The sequence below is a fragment of the Gambusia affinis genome, linkage group LG18 (genome assembly GCF_019740435.1).
Source record: "Gambusia affinis linkage group LG18, SWU_Gaff_1.0, whole genome shotgun sequence".
Taxonomy (NCBI): domain Eukaryota; kingdom Metazoa; phylum Chordata; class Actinopteri; order Cyprinodontiformes; family Poeciliidae; genus Gambusia; species Gambusia affinis.
Window position 1 is genome coordinate 21,587,128 of NC_057885.1, and position 16,555 is coordinate 21,603,682.

At 38.4% G+C, this 16,555-nt stretch overlaps 1 protein-coding gene across 1 annotated transcript in view; it reads left to right on the forward strand.

Annotated features, from left to right (window-relative positions):
- Positions 1-7,147, forward strand: part of LOC122820322 (dachshund homolog 2-like) — a 98,920-nt gene extending 91,773 nt beyond the window's left edge. The window contains exons 11-12 of the mRNA XM_044097651.1: positions 419-484; positions 6,407-7,147. Of these exons, the coding sequence (XP_043953586.1) occupies positions 419-484; positions 6,407-6,444 (104 nt within the window). The 3' untranslated portion in view covers positions 6,445-7,147. The remainder of the gene's footprint in view (positions 1-418; positions 485-6,406) is intronic.
- The last annotated feature ends 9,408 nt before the right edge of the window (positions 7,148-16,555 follow it).

Sequence of the window (16,555 nt, forward strand, 5' to 3'; positions counted from 1 at the left end):
AAAACATCTAATTTCTACTAGGCTCAGTTTTATAGATTATCCATTTTTAACTCTCTACAATAACTGTTTGGAGAATTTGAATTAAGATGAATTACAGATTTTGAATTTGAATAATTTCAAGCAGTTTCAAACAGATTTCAGGACCGCTCCATGAACAAAATGTGTGAAAACAACTGCTGGTATTTTTACTTTTAACACGTTCCTCACTGCTGTTTGTGTTAACACTTTTCAGCGACTAACGTTTTCTGATAAAACCTCAAGAAAGATAATGTTTGCTGTTAATATTCCGGTTGATCTGGGTGTGAAACACAAACGTCTTTGTGTCTCGGTTTTCCGTGGGGAACCGGTAACAAGGTGCTTTTGGGTTTTTATTGGCCGACCCACTGAGACGCTGTCTTGTCTCCGTGTTTCATACCAGACTCTGCTGTAGCCGAGGACAAACCTGAACTTAATGGAAACCAGCAAGACAACGGCGCTGTACAAGGTACAAACAACACACACACACACACACACGTCACATATTAAGAGATACCATACTGTACACAAGTACGTTCAAAGGCTGAGCTTTACACACACATGGTGGGCACATGTGTGTGTGGAGGCCCCATTTAGATTAGTGGAGACATTAGACAGATGTTGTGGCCTCCCTTTGAAGTCTACCTTAGGAAACACGCACGTCTTAACATATTTTATTTAGCCTATGAGTGTATTTAGAGCAGTTATGCAGTTTTTAAACCAGGGCCAGACGTGGATCAGTTACTGCTGTCTGATGGTTGTGAACAGTTTACTACAGTAACGTTCACATGGTAAAGATGTGGGAAAAATTTTAAATAAGGTAGTTTTCTGTTGCAGTAGCGTTGTGTCTCACACTTGTGTTTTCATTGAGGTTTTTCATCTGCTTTTTTTAAAAGTATTGGTTGAAAGAAATGACAACATTTGAAATAAGTTTTTCAATTTCTTAAAAAAAGTGAGATGGTTTTTGGAAAAAAAAAAAAGGACTAAGGTGGTCCACCGTGTTTTGTGTTAAAAAATATTGAAAGTTATAAAAATTCAGAGATGCTCAGCTTCATAGTGTGGAAATAATAACTGGTGAGGATAACAGGATGGTGCCCAGTTCAATGCGTCAACTATAAACGAAGCTCCTGTCACTGTTACTGGTGTATAAAATACCCTGTTTAAACTAAATGAACAACCCTTAGACTGGCAGGGGCAAGTAAAGCCTGGTGGCCCGCCAGGCTTATAATACACTGGGGGAAACCCTGGAGTTCCTGGAAATATTATTGTTGCAATAATAAAATATCACTTACATTTATTTATTTAGAGGCTTTTTATACACTTTTCAGGGGTGGCATTGATTTTGTTTCTGAGTGTGGAGAGATGAGCAGAAAGGCTCCAGCTTAGCTTAAATTACAGGGTTCTGAAGTACGTTCAGCCGAGCCGGGCCCTCACAGGTACAGTAGCGATGCGTGTGTGTTAGTATGCATGTGTCGTCGTCTTTCCACCAGCTGTGCTCAGTCCTCCCTGACATTGAAAACCTTCACCTGAAACTCTGCAAGCATATAACATCTCTACACACACTCACACGCCGTAGGTGCGTGTTTGATCCACATACTTGTGAGACAGGGAGCTCTAATTAGCTCTCACTCCTCTTTAGACCCCTTTTAGATCCCCCTCTCTTCTGCAAGCCAAGCACTCCGAGACACACACACGCACACACACACACCTGATTTCATTAATGTTGATTGGCCCAGTAGGACCCCTTTGCTGCCTTGCTCTCTCTCTCTCTCACACACACACACACTGGAAAACCCACACTCATACCTCCTGCCATAAAAGCATTTTGCACCTACGGTGGTTTAGCTTCACACACACGCACACACACACGCACACCTCCCCTGCCTCTCACCTTCTACACTCTTAATTAACGAGTGAGGAGAAAACTGCTGAATACAAAGAAAGACATCGCATTACAATCAAAAAGAGAAGAGAAAGAAGGGAGTGAAAAAGACGAGAAACATGGGAGAGAGTACGGAAAAAATGGACGAAGAATCCTGGGCGTGTTTGGAGAAGAAAGAGGAAGACACTGAGTGGTAGTAGAAAGGGAAAAAACTGGGAAAAAGAAGTAAATAAGGCTTCCTTAGAGAACAGAGAAATGGAAAAAAGACCTGAAAAATAATGGAAATAAAAATTAAAAAGTTTAGTGGAGAAGAGAAGAAAAAAAATGAAGCTGCAGCTGCAGGAGAAATGAGGATTTCCTGGGACAGCAGTGAAAAATGCGACCTTGTTCTGAGACCTGGTGACATTTTCCCCACCCTGCTGATAGACTCCTAACGAGGCAGGTCAGCGTCATTTTTAACCAGGACACCAAACACACACACACACACACACGCACACACACACACGCCAACACACACATACGCACACTACAGGTGAATTTAATTTTGGTGACAGATGTGAGGAGAAGAAAACCTTTATCCCTTAATAGTAACACAGTAAAAAAAGAGGAAGAAATAATCAGGAAGTTGCTTTACATCTTCATCTGTCGTTTGATTACATATTAATACCAACATGTGGTGGAAAAATCTAAGAATATTTACTAATATTTTGAGTTTTCAGAGGGTAGCAACACCAAGATACTATGAAATAGAATATGCAAAAACACAAAATCCTACCGAGTAGTTTTAGTCTATTTTCTAGTACAAATATCTCAGTACACTTGAAATAAGACAAACTTAAAATACAAGTACATTTTCAGCAAGAAATATGAGCTTGTTTTAAAGTTAATAATTCCTTAATATTGATTAAAATGTTCTAGATCCATTGACTTTCAGGTTGACTGATCAGTCAGAAATGCAAAAATCCAATCTTTTTCCAACCAGTGAACACATCACACGTTCATTACTGAAGGAAGAGGAATGAAAGTTGACCATTTCCTGTCTTGAAACTGGTAGAAGTCATAAGAATCTATTTCCTGGTACATCAGAGAGCTGAACTTCAGTCGGTGATGATCGATTCACTCTTTTTCTATAGACTCCCACCTATTTATGGTTCAATATTCATAGATTTTTTTCTAAAATATTAAGAAAATGCAGGTTGAGAAGCTGAAAATAACCCGGCCCAATGGTACTGACTAGGAATTGCAAGAATGGAAATGAGTAAAATCATGGATGTTAGCTTCTTTTGTAGCGCTAAGACTGTTTCTTTTGAGTATTGTACACTTGGTGTTTGAACTGTTAAAATAGATTACAAACGTTTTTAGAAAAGAGTTTCAAGTATTTGTGGGAAGTGGTGATGGTGGCTAACCCTCATGACTGTGTTTGAGCTACAGCGGATGCTCTAGTTCAGGGGTCTACAACCTTTTCAGGGGTCTTGACCTTTTGAAAAAAGACGACCTATAATTTTGATGAACATCTACTGCAGGATGTGTGTTTTTCTTACACAGCTGCCTTTATTTACATTTTTGGGGTTGTAAAATGAAGAAAAGCATAAAACATGAATAGGTTTTTTTCCGTGGGCTGTTGACTTTTATGGAAAACTATAAACTTTTTAACCGAATGACAAGAAAAGCAGATTTAAAAACATGTTGCTGGTACTTTTAGTGATATTCTGCAACTATTCCGTGAAAATAAAACCTGCATTTTTATTTTTTTTTATTATTTTTACCCATGCTTTTATTAAAAATCAAAAGATCTGCACATCTCTGCTCTGTTTGAAAATGTCAAAGCAAGAAAAAACATTGTTCAGATGTTTAGTGATGCTATTTTCCATTAAAGTGCTTCCCTGCTTTACCACACCTGATTCTGATTACTGTTGTTCAGTAAAAGTCTGTTAATCAGCCAACTGGGGAAAAAAAAAAAAAAGATTTAAAACTTTTGTTTGAACAAACTTTATGGCCCCAATTTAGCTTCATAAACACTGGTTTCGCTCAGAAAAACAACTGATAAAGAATGAGAAGTTGTAACGAACGCGCCGCTCTTTCCCTCCTTCCTGTCTCCGCCATGTGAAAACATTATTTAGCTCAAACTGTAAAGGGTTCAATAATTCCCAGATAAAGAATCGTCTTCCCACATTGCACGACTTTCAATTCTTCAGAGTGTGAGGAGAATAATTGTTTCTGTAAGAACATACAACGGTTTAATACAGATGATTAAACGTTTTTGTGGATTTCACCCACAAAAACAATTAAAACAAAATTATATTATGGAGAAAATGTCTTGTTCATTGGGTCATTTGAGCCGCTCTTTGAACTGAATGGATCTTGAACATTTAGTTCTCTTTGAAGAACCGAATTTCAACATTTTTGTCCTTAAAAGGAAATTCAATGTTTTTGTGACTCATATTATTCACTATCTTTAAAGATGGTCAAAATATTTCATAGGAATTATGATTTATTGTTGTCTCAATTTCAGTTAATGACATTACTGGAAATGTTTGGGTTTTTTTTATCACAAAAGCATCAATAAATATCAATATCAATACATTTGAAAATATGATTATTTCAAATAAAAGTGCTTTTCCAGAAGAATATTTGATTATTTCTGCTTCCAAATGCAGTCAGTCATAGTTACCCTAAACAGACGCAATAAATAGGTTTTAGCATCATTTTAACGTTAAAACTTATCAAAAAGGTGTTTTTTAAGTGGCCATGTTTCCATTAAGTAAATTTATTTCCGTAATTCCAATTTTACATGGTCAACGGAACCACGGCTACTGTTGTTAATGTCCAAGTTCAAAAGTCACTGAAATAATTTCCTCGTTAAATTTTGAGCTGCTGTTGACTTTGATCTTTGTTTGGGGTTTTTTTAAGCGCCCAGTTTTTGCTGTTTTCCAAAAACGTCATTAGCCGAAACCCTGACCGTCCTGCAGTAAAAGTCGTGATGAAGTTGGTATTTTTAACCAGAGGAAAGTTGCAGATTACAGTTTTAAGGTCAGCACTGAGGGGATCGTCACGGCAACTCTTTAAGTTTCAGAGCAGTTTTTTTTTTTTTTAAACCTGCAGCCTGAAGGGGAAGAAAACGTAAAAGAGGGCAGGAGAGGACAGAGAGAAGAATGGGGCGGGATAAAAATAAGAGGTGGAGGACAGGAGGGAGCAAGAGGATGGGATGCATGTAGAAGAGAGGGATGAAAGAGGAGGAGAGGAGGGGGTTTGAGTGGATTGTGAAGTGATAAAAATAGGGAAGGACAGAAGATGAGAGGAATGAAAAGGAGGGAAGCCTGGGAATATGAAGGAGGAAGTGAGCGCAAGATGAAAGAGAAAATTTAAGAAAGTTTTACATTCCAACGTTGAAAGTCTTACTTACATCTTTAAGGAGTGAAGAGGTAAAAAGACAAGTATCGAAGTAGCAGAGGGCAGGGGGGAAAATGAAGAGAGAAGGGAGGGCAAGTTTATGGTTGCTGTTATGCAGAAATGTAAACAGTTTGCAACGTTCGCAGAAAACAATGACACCGCGGGGAGAGGAAGGTGTGCGAGCGTCTCTGTTGTATGAACGAGTGTGTTTAATGTGTGGGTGGGTGCAGCAACAGCACCGCAGGGAGCGGAAGGAGAGCGACGGAGGTGAAATGAGAGAAAGAAAGAAAGAGAGGAGGGAGGGAGAGAGGAGGGGGTCCACCCTGGCAAAACTGGGGATATGAGATTTCGATCATAAACGGATACTGCATAAAGGGAGAACAAGAAGAAAATGACTTCCTCTTTAAATAATCATGATCCCAGTTCCTGTGCAGATGGAAACTCGTTGGATTTACTTCATTTAGGACTGAAGCTGCAGCTGCTGCTCCAGGAGCGTCTATTAGCAAAATAATGACGTTTAAATCACATGGGTCAAACTCAAGGCCCGTGGGCCAAATCTGGCCCACCATGGCTTTTTATGTGGCCCCTCTGGGCTCCAGAGAGATGAATAAAACCTTTAAGGTCACAGTTGTGTCTTCTGGTATTATTTTATCAAATCAAATCAGTTTTGTACCGGCATGCTGCCAAATTACATCAATCAGAAATTCACTCTTTTGATTTTATTGCAAGATTTCTGCAAAGATGGTCAGAAACCTTTTTGTCTAAGTGATGCTAACACCCACCTGCAGGTGGCGGTATTTCTTGTTTCTATCACACTGCTGCCTTACATTTTGGTCCATCTGATGATATAATTTTTTAAAATATTAAATGACTGATAATTTGATCAGTTACTCAGTATTGAGTAGATTTTTATTTTATTTTTTACATGTTGAAATAGTTCCACTCTTAAGTATATTTTTGGGTACTCTTCCCACCTCTGCTGTACAGAAACAGAAACCACTTATTAACCATTTGTTGAGTTGAAAGTTTCTAAAGTGTTTGTTAAAATTTGACAGATAAAACTGAAATAAAAGCAGCGGGATAATGAACCTCTAAAATCTCGTTTGTGTTTTCCTCCAGAGTCCCGGGCGTTCCTGAAGACCCCCATGATGTTCTAGATTGAAGAACAATCCTTCCTTCTCTTCCTGTACAAACTCCACCAGCCCGTTTCCACGACAACCTTGACATCCACTGGATTACATCACGGCGAACGCAAACCCCAAACGTTTTCTGTTCTTTTCCACACGGATACAAAACAATGAGACTACTAAGAGACACACTGGACTTGTTTTGGGGTTCTCTTTGCTTCCTCTTTTTAGACAAACCTTCCTGCACTCATTCCTGTTTTTCTGAATTCATTCCAAAACCTTTTTCCTCCCAGAACCTGACGGATACGTCGTCATTCCTGAGAAAACGGAACAGGACCGAACACAACTCACGTTTGGAAAAGAAAATAAGAGACGCATCTGTGATTGGTCAGACTGGAGGGAAACGGTCCAATCATGCGATTTAATCTGCAGGAGACTCTTCCTGATTGGTCCTGACTTATGGTTTTATGGGAAAACAATATATAAAGACTCAACCTCAGTGGCTGATTGTTGGATCGGCCAGTCAGAGGAGCGAAATGAAAAGGATTTAAGTATAAAACGTTACGAGACAAAAACACTGAAGAAGAACTGGAGGAAAACAACAACTAAAAGAACGCATGGGAAAGGAAAACGTCTGATGGCTAATTTTACACTTGGAACTCTTCATCCTCTAATAAAACTATTTCTGCCCCTTTTTCTTTTCTCTTCACATTAAACTACAGTACTGCTTCTCTGCATGACTCCTCACTTGTTTCCTCCTCCTCTCTGGTTTTTATCCCGTCGTTTTCTCGGTTCCTCCGTAAAGGAGGCGATGCTCTGAAAATGTCGGGCGCAGCTTTTCGATGTGTAAAACTATTTTCTATTCCCCTTAAAAATGTGGAATCGGTTTCTGACATGATGCAAAACTTTAGAAAATAATTTTTACTACAATGGAGTGATTTTTAAAACATGGTACAGTATAATCTGCTCCTCGAGGTTTTTCACATTTTATTCCAGAAAGCAGAAAAATAAACAGTTTCTGGTGATTAAAACAGGAGAACGCTTAAACTGCCCTGATGCAAACTTCTTTTCAATGATTTTGGATTAGAAAAAAATAAAATAAACCTGCATTTTCTGCAGGTGTTGAGATCAAGCGCTCCTCATCTAAAACCAGAAACCTTTTTGTTTCCTAGATTTTCAGACCTACTCCGAGTGCAGACTGTTGTGTTGAAGCTTTGTTTATTCCACTGCGTGTTTTGTTCATTTGTTGATTTTCAAACGTGTGTGTGTGTGTGTGTGTGGGACGAATGAGGGCGGGGAATCGATCAGGGGGGGCGGGGCTTGGGCTTAAAGGGACATACTGTGTAGATAGAAACAACATTCAGCATTTTGTTTGTTTTATTTTCTTCTCCTGATGATCTCTCGGTCTGTCACTGTTCTCTGGGTTTGAAATGACTGCAAATATACAGTATTATAATGAACTGGGATGTCTTGTGGTGTTTTACACACTCTAGTCAGCGAGCATTGGACGTTCAAACGTCAAAATAAAACACAATTAAACGTTCAGTTAAAAGACTAAATGGCAGCCATTTTCATTTGAATTCAAGGTTTTGTTGTAAAACATTTCTCTTCTGTTTTCTGTGAAGATTAAATACTTTGCACAGAATTTGTTAGTTTTACAGTGTTAACCATTAGGCCTGTCACAATAACAAATTTTGCAGAACAATAAATTGTCTCAGAACTTATTGTGATAAATTGTTGTTTTGAAAACATTTTCAGGTGATTTAATAGTAATATTGCCATTAAAATGCAAAAACAGTCTCAAAGATTGATAAACTTTAAATTGCAATGAACATTTAAACACTGGAACTAGAAGACATTTGGAATATCCAAAATAGAGAAAGAAAACAACAGAAAAAACAAATTAGATAAATTACAAAGTCTCTGTAAACAAGATTCTTTCAAAAGAAGTGACGGTTGAGACTAAAACACCAAACTGAAGACTTTTATCATTCAGTTTTTGGTAAAAAGGGAGAAAAACAATAAATCAATCGCTTTAATTTATCACTTGATTTATCAATTTACCGCTTATTGCCATAGGCGTATCTGTGATAACTGACAACATGTTAGCTAATGTTGAAACTGCATGTGAGTAACCATGGTAACCAGTGACAGTTTAAAGGCCGTCCGCCGTGTTTACAAACAAATAATCCCTCGATAATCGTGAACTAATTTAAAGGCCACAAGATGTTTTTAATATCAGTAAACAATAATCAGTCTTCACTGGAAAGCGCTTCCGTCTCCGGATGGCCCTGAACGCACCGAGCGTGTTGCTTCATTGTCGTTTAACCGAGTCTGTAAGCGAACACATCATCCAGAATGTAACACTATCTGTCTGTCCGTCTGTCAGGTTAAGGCGTTTATGCTCACACACTCCTGATCTCCACCTGCTCATGACGGCTACACTCACACACACACACCAAACTGACAGTAAACAAACACACACACACGTGGTGTATGTTCCATTTAGACTGTATGTTTACTCTGCATTAGGAGCTTAATGAGGTGAGGCCTTTCCCTCTTTCCCTTACTTTCTCTTTAATGGATCTCTACCTCTTTCTCTCTCCATATTTGTCTTTTATTCACTCTCACATGTCTCTCCCCCTCTGTTTTCCTTTCCCCTCTTTTACAATCATCCCCACTGTCACTCTTTTGACCTTTGCTTTTCATTTTTCCATCCTGAGTTTTCATCTTCTGTCTCTTTCTGTCTCTCCATCTCTCTCCGTTTACCAAATAGCTGATGTCACTTTTTCCATTTCCCACTAATGGAGGCAGAAACACTGAGCGATGGACGGCGGAGGGGAAGCAGCCGCACATGAAGAAGGATGGATAGAAAGAGAAGGAGGCAACAAGGAAGGATGAAAAGGTGACAGTGTGGGAAAAGAGATTGAAGGATCCCAGGGTCAAAACAAGATGGAGGAAAAGAGGCGGCAGGAAGAGGAACAACGTTTTGAAATGATATTTTGGAAAAGAAAGTGTTGGTTTAGAAAAAAACATAACAGGAAGTGAATATTTCTTTAGCCATTAACTTACTAAACAAATGGTTAAATAGTTAGTGATATAAACATTTCAAACTTTATATCTATCAAAACTAAGAAAAATACTGGATTGAATAATCTGACAAAATAAAGTGTGAAATTGGATTATTTCAGTAATTGTAATTAATTATTCTGTTTCCTAATTTAATTTTAAAAAGTTATGTTCTGTAGTAGTTATTTACATTAGTAAAAGAAATATGACAGAAAATGCTACTAAAACAAATGCTGTTTTTATACATTTTATTGCTTAACATGCAATGCAATTTAAATATCAGTCTCAAGTGTGAAGTCTGACAAAACATCTTTAAGTGCGAAAACAGATGAGAAATAAAACGTTTCACATTAACTTCTAAAAATTAAAACTCAAATTGAGGCATTTGCAAACACTAATTTCACTTCACTCTGTCTTGAAAGTTTAAATCTGAAAAAACTTTCATAAAATTGATGTCTAGTTAATTATGAGTGACAAAAGTGGGCTTTGTTACTAACTGTCAAGACTGACAACTAAATAACAAGGTTAAGGAAAAGTTTCAATTAAAAAAAATTGCAAGGAAGAGGGAAGTAGGTCAGCTATGCTAGCTTGACTTTGACAAACCTAACATTTAGATGTGCTGTGGAATTTGGTGTTTCGGCTCAGTTTAAAAAATAATAATAAAAAAGGCAAACTAAACACAACCTCTGACAAATCATAAGTAGAGCAGGTGTTTAAATTAGTTAATCAACCACCGGTGTGTTAGCTTAGCTAATAGCAGCGGTAGCTAATCTGCCACAGTGATCACTTATTGATAATCATAAAATAAACATCAAGCTTGAAAACGGTGCTGTAACAGACTGAATGTTCTGTTCTTTATGTGGGAAATGTTTGCATTTTTTTTGGTGTTGAATCCTGATGTATTAGCGGCGCTGTTGTCAGTTGCTATGGCGACAAGCCTGTGTGTAGCGTTGCCCACAAAGAGAGCAAAAAAAGTAATATGAGTGATTTTGAGTTATTCTTCAACGTTTTTTCTGAGTTATTTTTCACTTTGCTGTAGCACAAAGTCTTAACGGAAACGTTCTAGTCCGGCAGAACGACCATCGATGGCAAGTAAAAGTAAAAGAATAGTTTTGTTGCACAAAATATGTGGATGTAAACAATAACATGCAACGTGTCCATATTAGAACTTCAAACCACCGCCATTTATTTTAGTAACCACATTTGTGCTTAACCCAAACCATTACCAGTATAACTTTAACCAACACTTAGTTCACATCTCTGAAACCTCTAAAACCGGACAAAAGGGGGTCCACCATGTTAGGACCAGGCTTTGGTCCCCATAAAGACCATCAGTACTTACAAGGTTAGAGAATATTCCAGAGAAGGTCCTAAATAGGCTAGATAATCAAGTACACACACACACACACACGCACGCACACACACACGCACACACACACACACCCTCCATCATTAGTCTTCATTAGAGTCTTTATGAGGAAAATTAGGAAGGGAGTTTCTTCCCAAACTGAACCCTGGGGTCCAACCTGCCAGCCAGAGCCTGTGCGTGTGTGTGTGTGTGTGTTTGCGTGTGCACGTGTGTGTGTGTGTGTGTGTAATTGTAGTTACTCTCTTCAATGATTTTCAGTGGATCAGAGAAGAAAGGATTTTGGACACCAGCATCTGATGGACAAAATCATCAAATCCTTGTGTGTAAAATAAACAAAAAATCTGAAGAAAATCCTAAAAATATTCAACATTGACCTAGAACATAAAACAAGTTAAAACATTACTATAAAAATGGTTAATGAAACCTTAAAGAAGATTTATTGATTTGAATTAATCATTTTTACGTGTTGTAACTGAGGGTTGGCTGAGACCCTCCTCCTGGCTCTGATTGGTTGCCAGGAGGAAGTGGAAGAAACTGATCTCTTCACACATTACTACTTTCATGGCAGTTTTAAAAAATATTTAAAACTACATTGTACATGCTGCAGCCCCCATGAATGATCAAAGACGTATAATGAAGAAAAAAAAATTTAATTTCAAAACCAGAAATATTTGCACTCGATTCTCCTAAAGTTGGATTATGGATTATTTCCACAATTTGTAGCCATTAAATCCTCTTTTATATTTATTCTGACGCTTATTTACTGACTGCTGATAAAACACAGAAACCATGAAAACAACTACTGAGTAGATCACTAATTTTGTACCTGCTGATTGTATTCCTACATAATGAACTCTGTGTGTGCGTGTGTGTGTGTGTGTGTTTTCTGCCTATTGAACTGGTTAAAATGAATAAACACCACTGTTTCTTTCTCTTCGTCTCTAAGCGCTCGTTTGCTTCGTCCCCCTCTCTTTCAATTTCTCCCACACATATTCACAATCGTATTCATTCAGAGTGAAACTCGCACACGTGTGTCCCTTCATCTCTCCCTTTCACACACACAATAAACACTTGTCAGTGGACGACATCGGACGTTTATTCTTGCTGGAGCGAGGGATTTGTTTTTGTTCTTCCTGTCATTCGCCCATTTGACTTGATGGATGGAGGGTGGTGACGCAAAACACCTGCCACACACACACACACACACGCACACACGCACACACACACACACACGCAAACACACTCAAAAACTTCTCCCGTTTTTTGAAAGAGGCTCACAATTACCGTTTATCAAAATATACTTGGATTAATTATGCACAACTAAACAAATTAGTCAGAATGATTCTCCTAAACTAGTCAGATCCTAATTTTTAAAAGATTTTTTTTTTGTCTTTCTTCTTCTGTGGTTTCAGACTGACACAAACTGTCACAGTTGACCTGAAGTGTAAACAACAGTTTATCTCCATCGAGGACAAATGGACAGCGAAAATACAGAGCAGGAAGAGACGAGAAAATCTTGCTCTCGGTGTGTTAGTCAAGAAAACCGTATGTCAAAATGGAGGAAACGTAAGAACACCTGCCCTAAACATCCACTAACAACTCAACCAGGCTTCAACAGGGAAACAAAGTAAACACAGCTGAGAGCAACAACTCAACTCCACGACTACAGAAAGGATTTCTTTTTTTTTTCTTTGCCCAACTTCAGTGCTTATAGTTAGAAATAAAAACTCCACAAATGAGCTAAAAAAGGTGGCTTTAATTGTAATATCTTGTGATAGAGGTCTGTATGCAAGCATGTTAATAGAAAATTGAGTGGAAGGAAGAAGTGTGGTAGGAAAAGCTGCACCAGCAATCAGGAGAACTGAGGTATTATCAGGATTGTCAAGTAAAATGCATTCAATAATTTGGAGAAGCCATAATTATCAACATTACAAGAAATAAAGCCTTGAAATATTTAACTCTATGTGTGATAAATCTAAACAGCTATAAATTTCACTTCCTGAAATGACCAACAAATAATAATTTTTTGCCTAAGTGATCTTCTGGAAAGAAAGCTGAGGATATTCTAGTTAGTTTAGAAATGGCTGGATTATTAAAACATTATTAAAATCTTCATCCAGCTCAGTCTCCAGTTTCTTACCACAAATATATCAGCTATAAACTTTAAATGGGTTAAAGATGTAACCCATTTAAAGTTAAAAGCTTTATTAATGTGAAACATCCTGTGAAAATCAAATGATGCATGACAAGTTTATTACAGTTCACTAAAAATAACTAAGAAAAATTGAGATTGAGAAAAGATTTTTGTTAACTGTAAAAAATAAAAATGGTAATTAATGGGGGAAAACTACGACTGGAACTATATGACATGTTTATAAAGCTGACTAAAGTTACAGATATATCTGCTGTTTTCGAGTTCATGAATCTATTTATTGACCTTTTGAACTCATGTGAATTTGTTTTTTCTCTCCCACCCAAAACATTTTACGTCAGCCGTCGGCAAATTACGGCACTCCATACTCCATATCCGCAAACAGTGACAGGAAAAGTTTGGACTAAACACCAGAGTCGATTATTGATCAATATTAATAATTGGATATAGTTTTTGGAAATGGTGTCTTCTACTTGGACATTTTTGAAAGAAAGTATGAAAATAAATAAAACTAAGAAAAACTCAACTAAAACTAAGCAATATGTAACTAACAGTTACTAATACAAACTAGTCACAACAAAATAAAAGTGAACTATCATGAAAAACGCAGAACTTTTGATCATTACAGACACAAAAACAGACGTGAACAAAAGAACACGCGTGTTCAGAAAAACATTGGAGCAACTATTTCTGTGAGCCGCGATCCTGGGGGTGGACGTGTGTGTGGCCCATATGGCATCATGGGAATAAAAAGAAAATACACACACACACACTCCAACTTTGGACATAAATTGATACCAAATTAGAAACTTTCTCTTTTTTTTTCCTTTAAAGAGACTCAGGAGCTTGGCAGGCAGAGCGGACACTTGACCAAAGGGAGACGGAGACGGACGGAACGTGAGAACGGAGGAAGAGGAATTAAAATAACTTCATGACTGGACGGAGGGTGATTGCGGTGAAAATTGATCCGGAGGGAACCGGTCTGTACTTGCCGTGTTGTTTTAGCTGGATGACCTTGGACAGCCTCGCGCAGATAGCAGCTGGTCATCTCTGGGTTTAAATTTGGTTTGAGATCTGGTTGGAGCGCAACTATGTGGAAAACAGATGGACAGCGAAGGAGGACAGAAGAGACCAAACTCCTCCAGCCTGACTGAGGATTCGCATTGGCAAATTGTTATTCTATTCACTTTTATTTCATTTCCAGAAACGCTTTCACGTCGCTTAAAAAGAGCGGCAGAAGTAAACCGCGGCTCTGGCCGAGTTGGACTCTTTCAAACATGCCAAGAAAAAAACACTTTGAGTTTAGTTAAAAGGGGGAAGATTCGACAAAAACTTCCTGCAAAAAGTCAACCGTCTCATTATGTGGGGATTTTCTCATCTAGTAGTTACAGTTGGACCCAACTCTAGTGACCCAATTCAGCGTCAACAATCTGCTTAGAAATGGACCACAAACAGTGAGAGCCGGTTCATTCACATCTGAGGAAAGTACTTTCAAAAAACCAGGGCTGGGAACTTAACGCGTTAATTTCAATTAATTAATTACATGGATTTTTAAGAAATTAATTACTTTTGGGTTTTTTGCTAATTATCAGCCATATTAACATCAGATATACTAGATATTGGGCCAAATTTTCATATCAGAGTATCCCCAAGTTTTTTAAAATAATTTTTACATTTTAAATGGATTTAATTGTAATTCCTCTGAGAAATCCAACTTGATTAAAATGAATACAGAGCTTCACAAGAACTGTTGATTGGAAACAGCCTGCATGACCATCCAAAAACAACCCACTAATTCAATTAACCTTATTTTACCTAAAGAGGCACCGACAACCCAGATTTACTAAAATGGTCAGAGCCAATTAAACCATGAAAAGTTTTTTGCCAAAATACAAAACACCAGAAAAAAAAAAAGATCTGCATTCACATTTAATAAACCAACCTTTTAACAAGAAACGATGAACTGTTAAATTTTTTAGAAAACGAGAGAGAAGGAGGAGCAGAATAGATATGAAGTGAGTTGTGATATCCAGTCCTCAGGTCTGATGTGTGATCATTTCACAGCCTAAATGTCCAAAGGTCAGCTGTTAATAATGGCAAGCCCCGCGGAGTGAGCGTATGCAAATGTGTTTGTGAGAGAGGCAGACAGTCCGTGTGAAGGCCTGCATGTCACACCTTTCTGCTCTAAATGCCATGTAGTCTGCCGTTAGTGTCACTGCTGGACCGTCCCCACGAGGCAGGGAGATCAGCGTGCGTTTGGAAATTTAACCCGACACCGAGCAGTTTCATGAGCAACGATCCGTGCGTCCAGAGGCCCACGCTGCGGTCAGACGATTCTCAGCTTTTCAGCTAAAAGTACAAAACAGCAACAGCAGGAGAAAGTTGGGCTGTTTTAGACTTGGTTCGATTAGGAGCAAACATTTTCAGCTGCTGTGGTTCTTTCCCGCTGCACTGTGTAAAACAAACCAAACTAGAGAAAAATGCAGTACTCTGCCTCGCGTGTGGGGGCGCTGCACCAAGAACCACTGAAGGAAACGACATAAAAACTATTGAAGAAGACAGAGGGCAACTTTCTACTTCACAAAATGGAAACAAAAATGGAATAGCGTCCGATGTTAGCGGTTGTAGGATTTCTCTTTTGTGTTTGGACTAGACTCGCATGTTTGTTTTGGTTGCATTTACCCAGAATGCCTTGTGCTGTAATCCACTTAATGGTTTTGGAGCGGTGTCTGATTTGCTTTCATCCACAAACAGTCAAACTGAGTTCACTTTAATCAAACAGAGGTTTTTTGGTCAACAAAAGCTGCACTGTGTACCTTTATGAAAAATGATTTTTTCTTTTACGTGTTTGTTAAAACTGTCATCATGTTATGACAGTTTGATATGAGACAGGTACGAAGAGATGCACCGCTAACTGACCAAAAAACAACCTATCAGAACCAGGAGGAGGGTCTTAGTGCTAACAATCATCCTCATGAATGCGCTGCTAAATGTGCTAATGGTGGAGAAACAACTCATCATTACAGGAAAACCGTTTATCTGCCATCATTAGTGGGTATGCTATCTAGCCTGAGCATTCACAACAGGCTATGCTAGCTGCAGCGCAACAGAGAGCAAGAAAGGGAGGAGGGAAGATAAGCATCGCCACACAAGATTGTGATTGACATCGCTAAGTTATAGTTACATATTGCAACTTTAAAACCTCGGTCTCCGTTGGTTTGAGGTTAACGGTTCCAATGCTTTTCTGAAAACCAAGCAAACCGGAGACCGCTCCAAAAGCAGGAAGTGAACTACAGTGCAGGGCATTCTGGGTAAAAACAACCTAAACAAACGTGTGTATCTAGCGCCAGCCGGACAAATGGCTCGTGGTGTTTTACCGAAGACAGAACAGACATCCGGCAACCAGTAAAATCTGATGCTACTCCATTTTGTTTACATTTTGTGAAGAAGGAAGTTGTGCTCCATTTCTTCTTCAGAGGTTTTTGTGTCCTTTATTTATAGTTTACTCTCTTCTCTAACAGTGGTTATGTAATAGACTGGTTTCCTCCAGT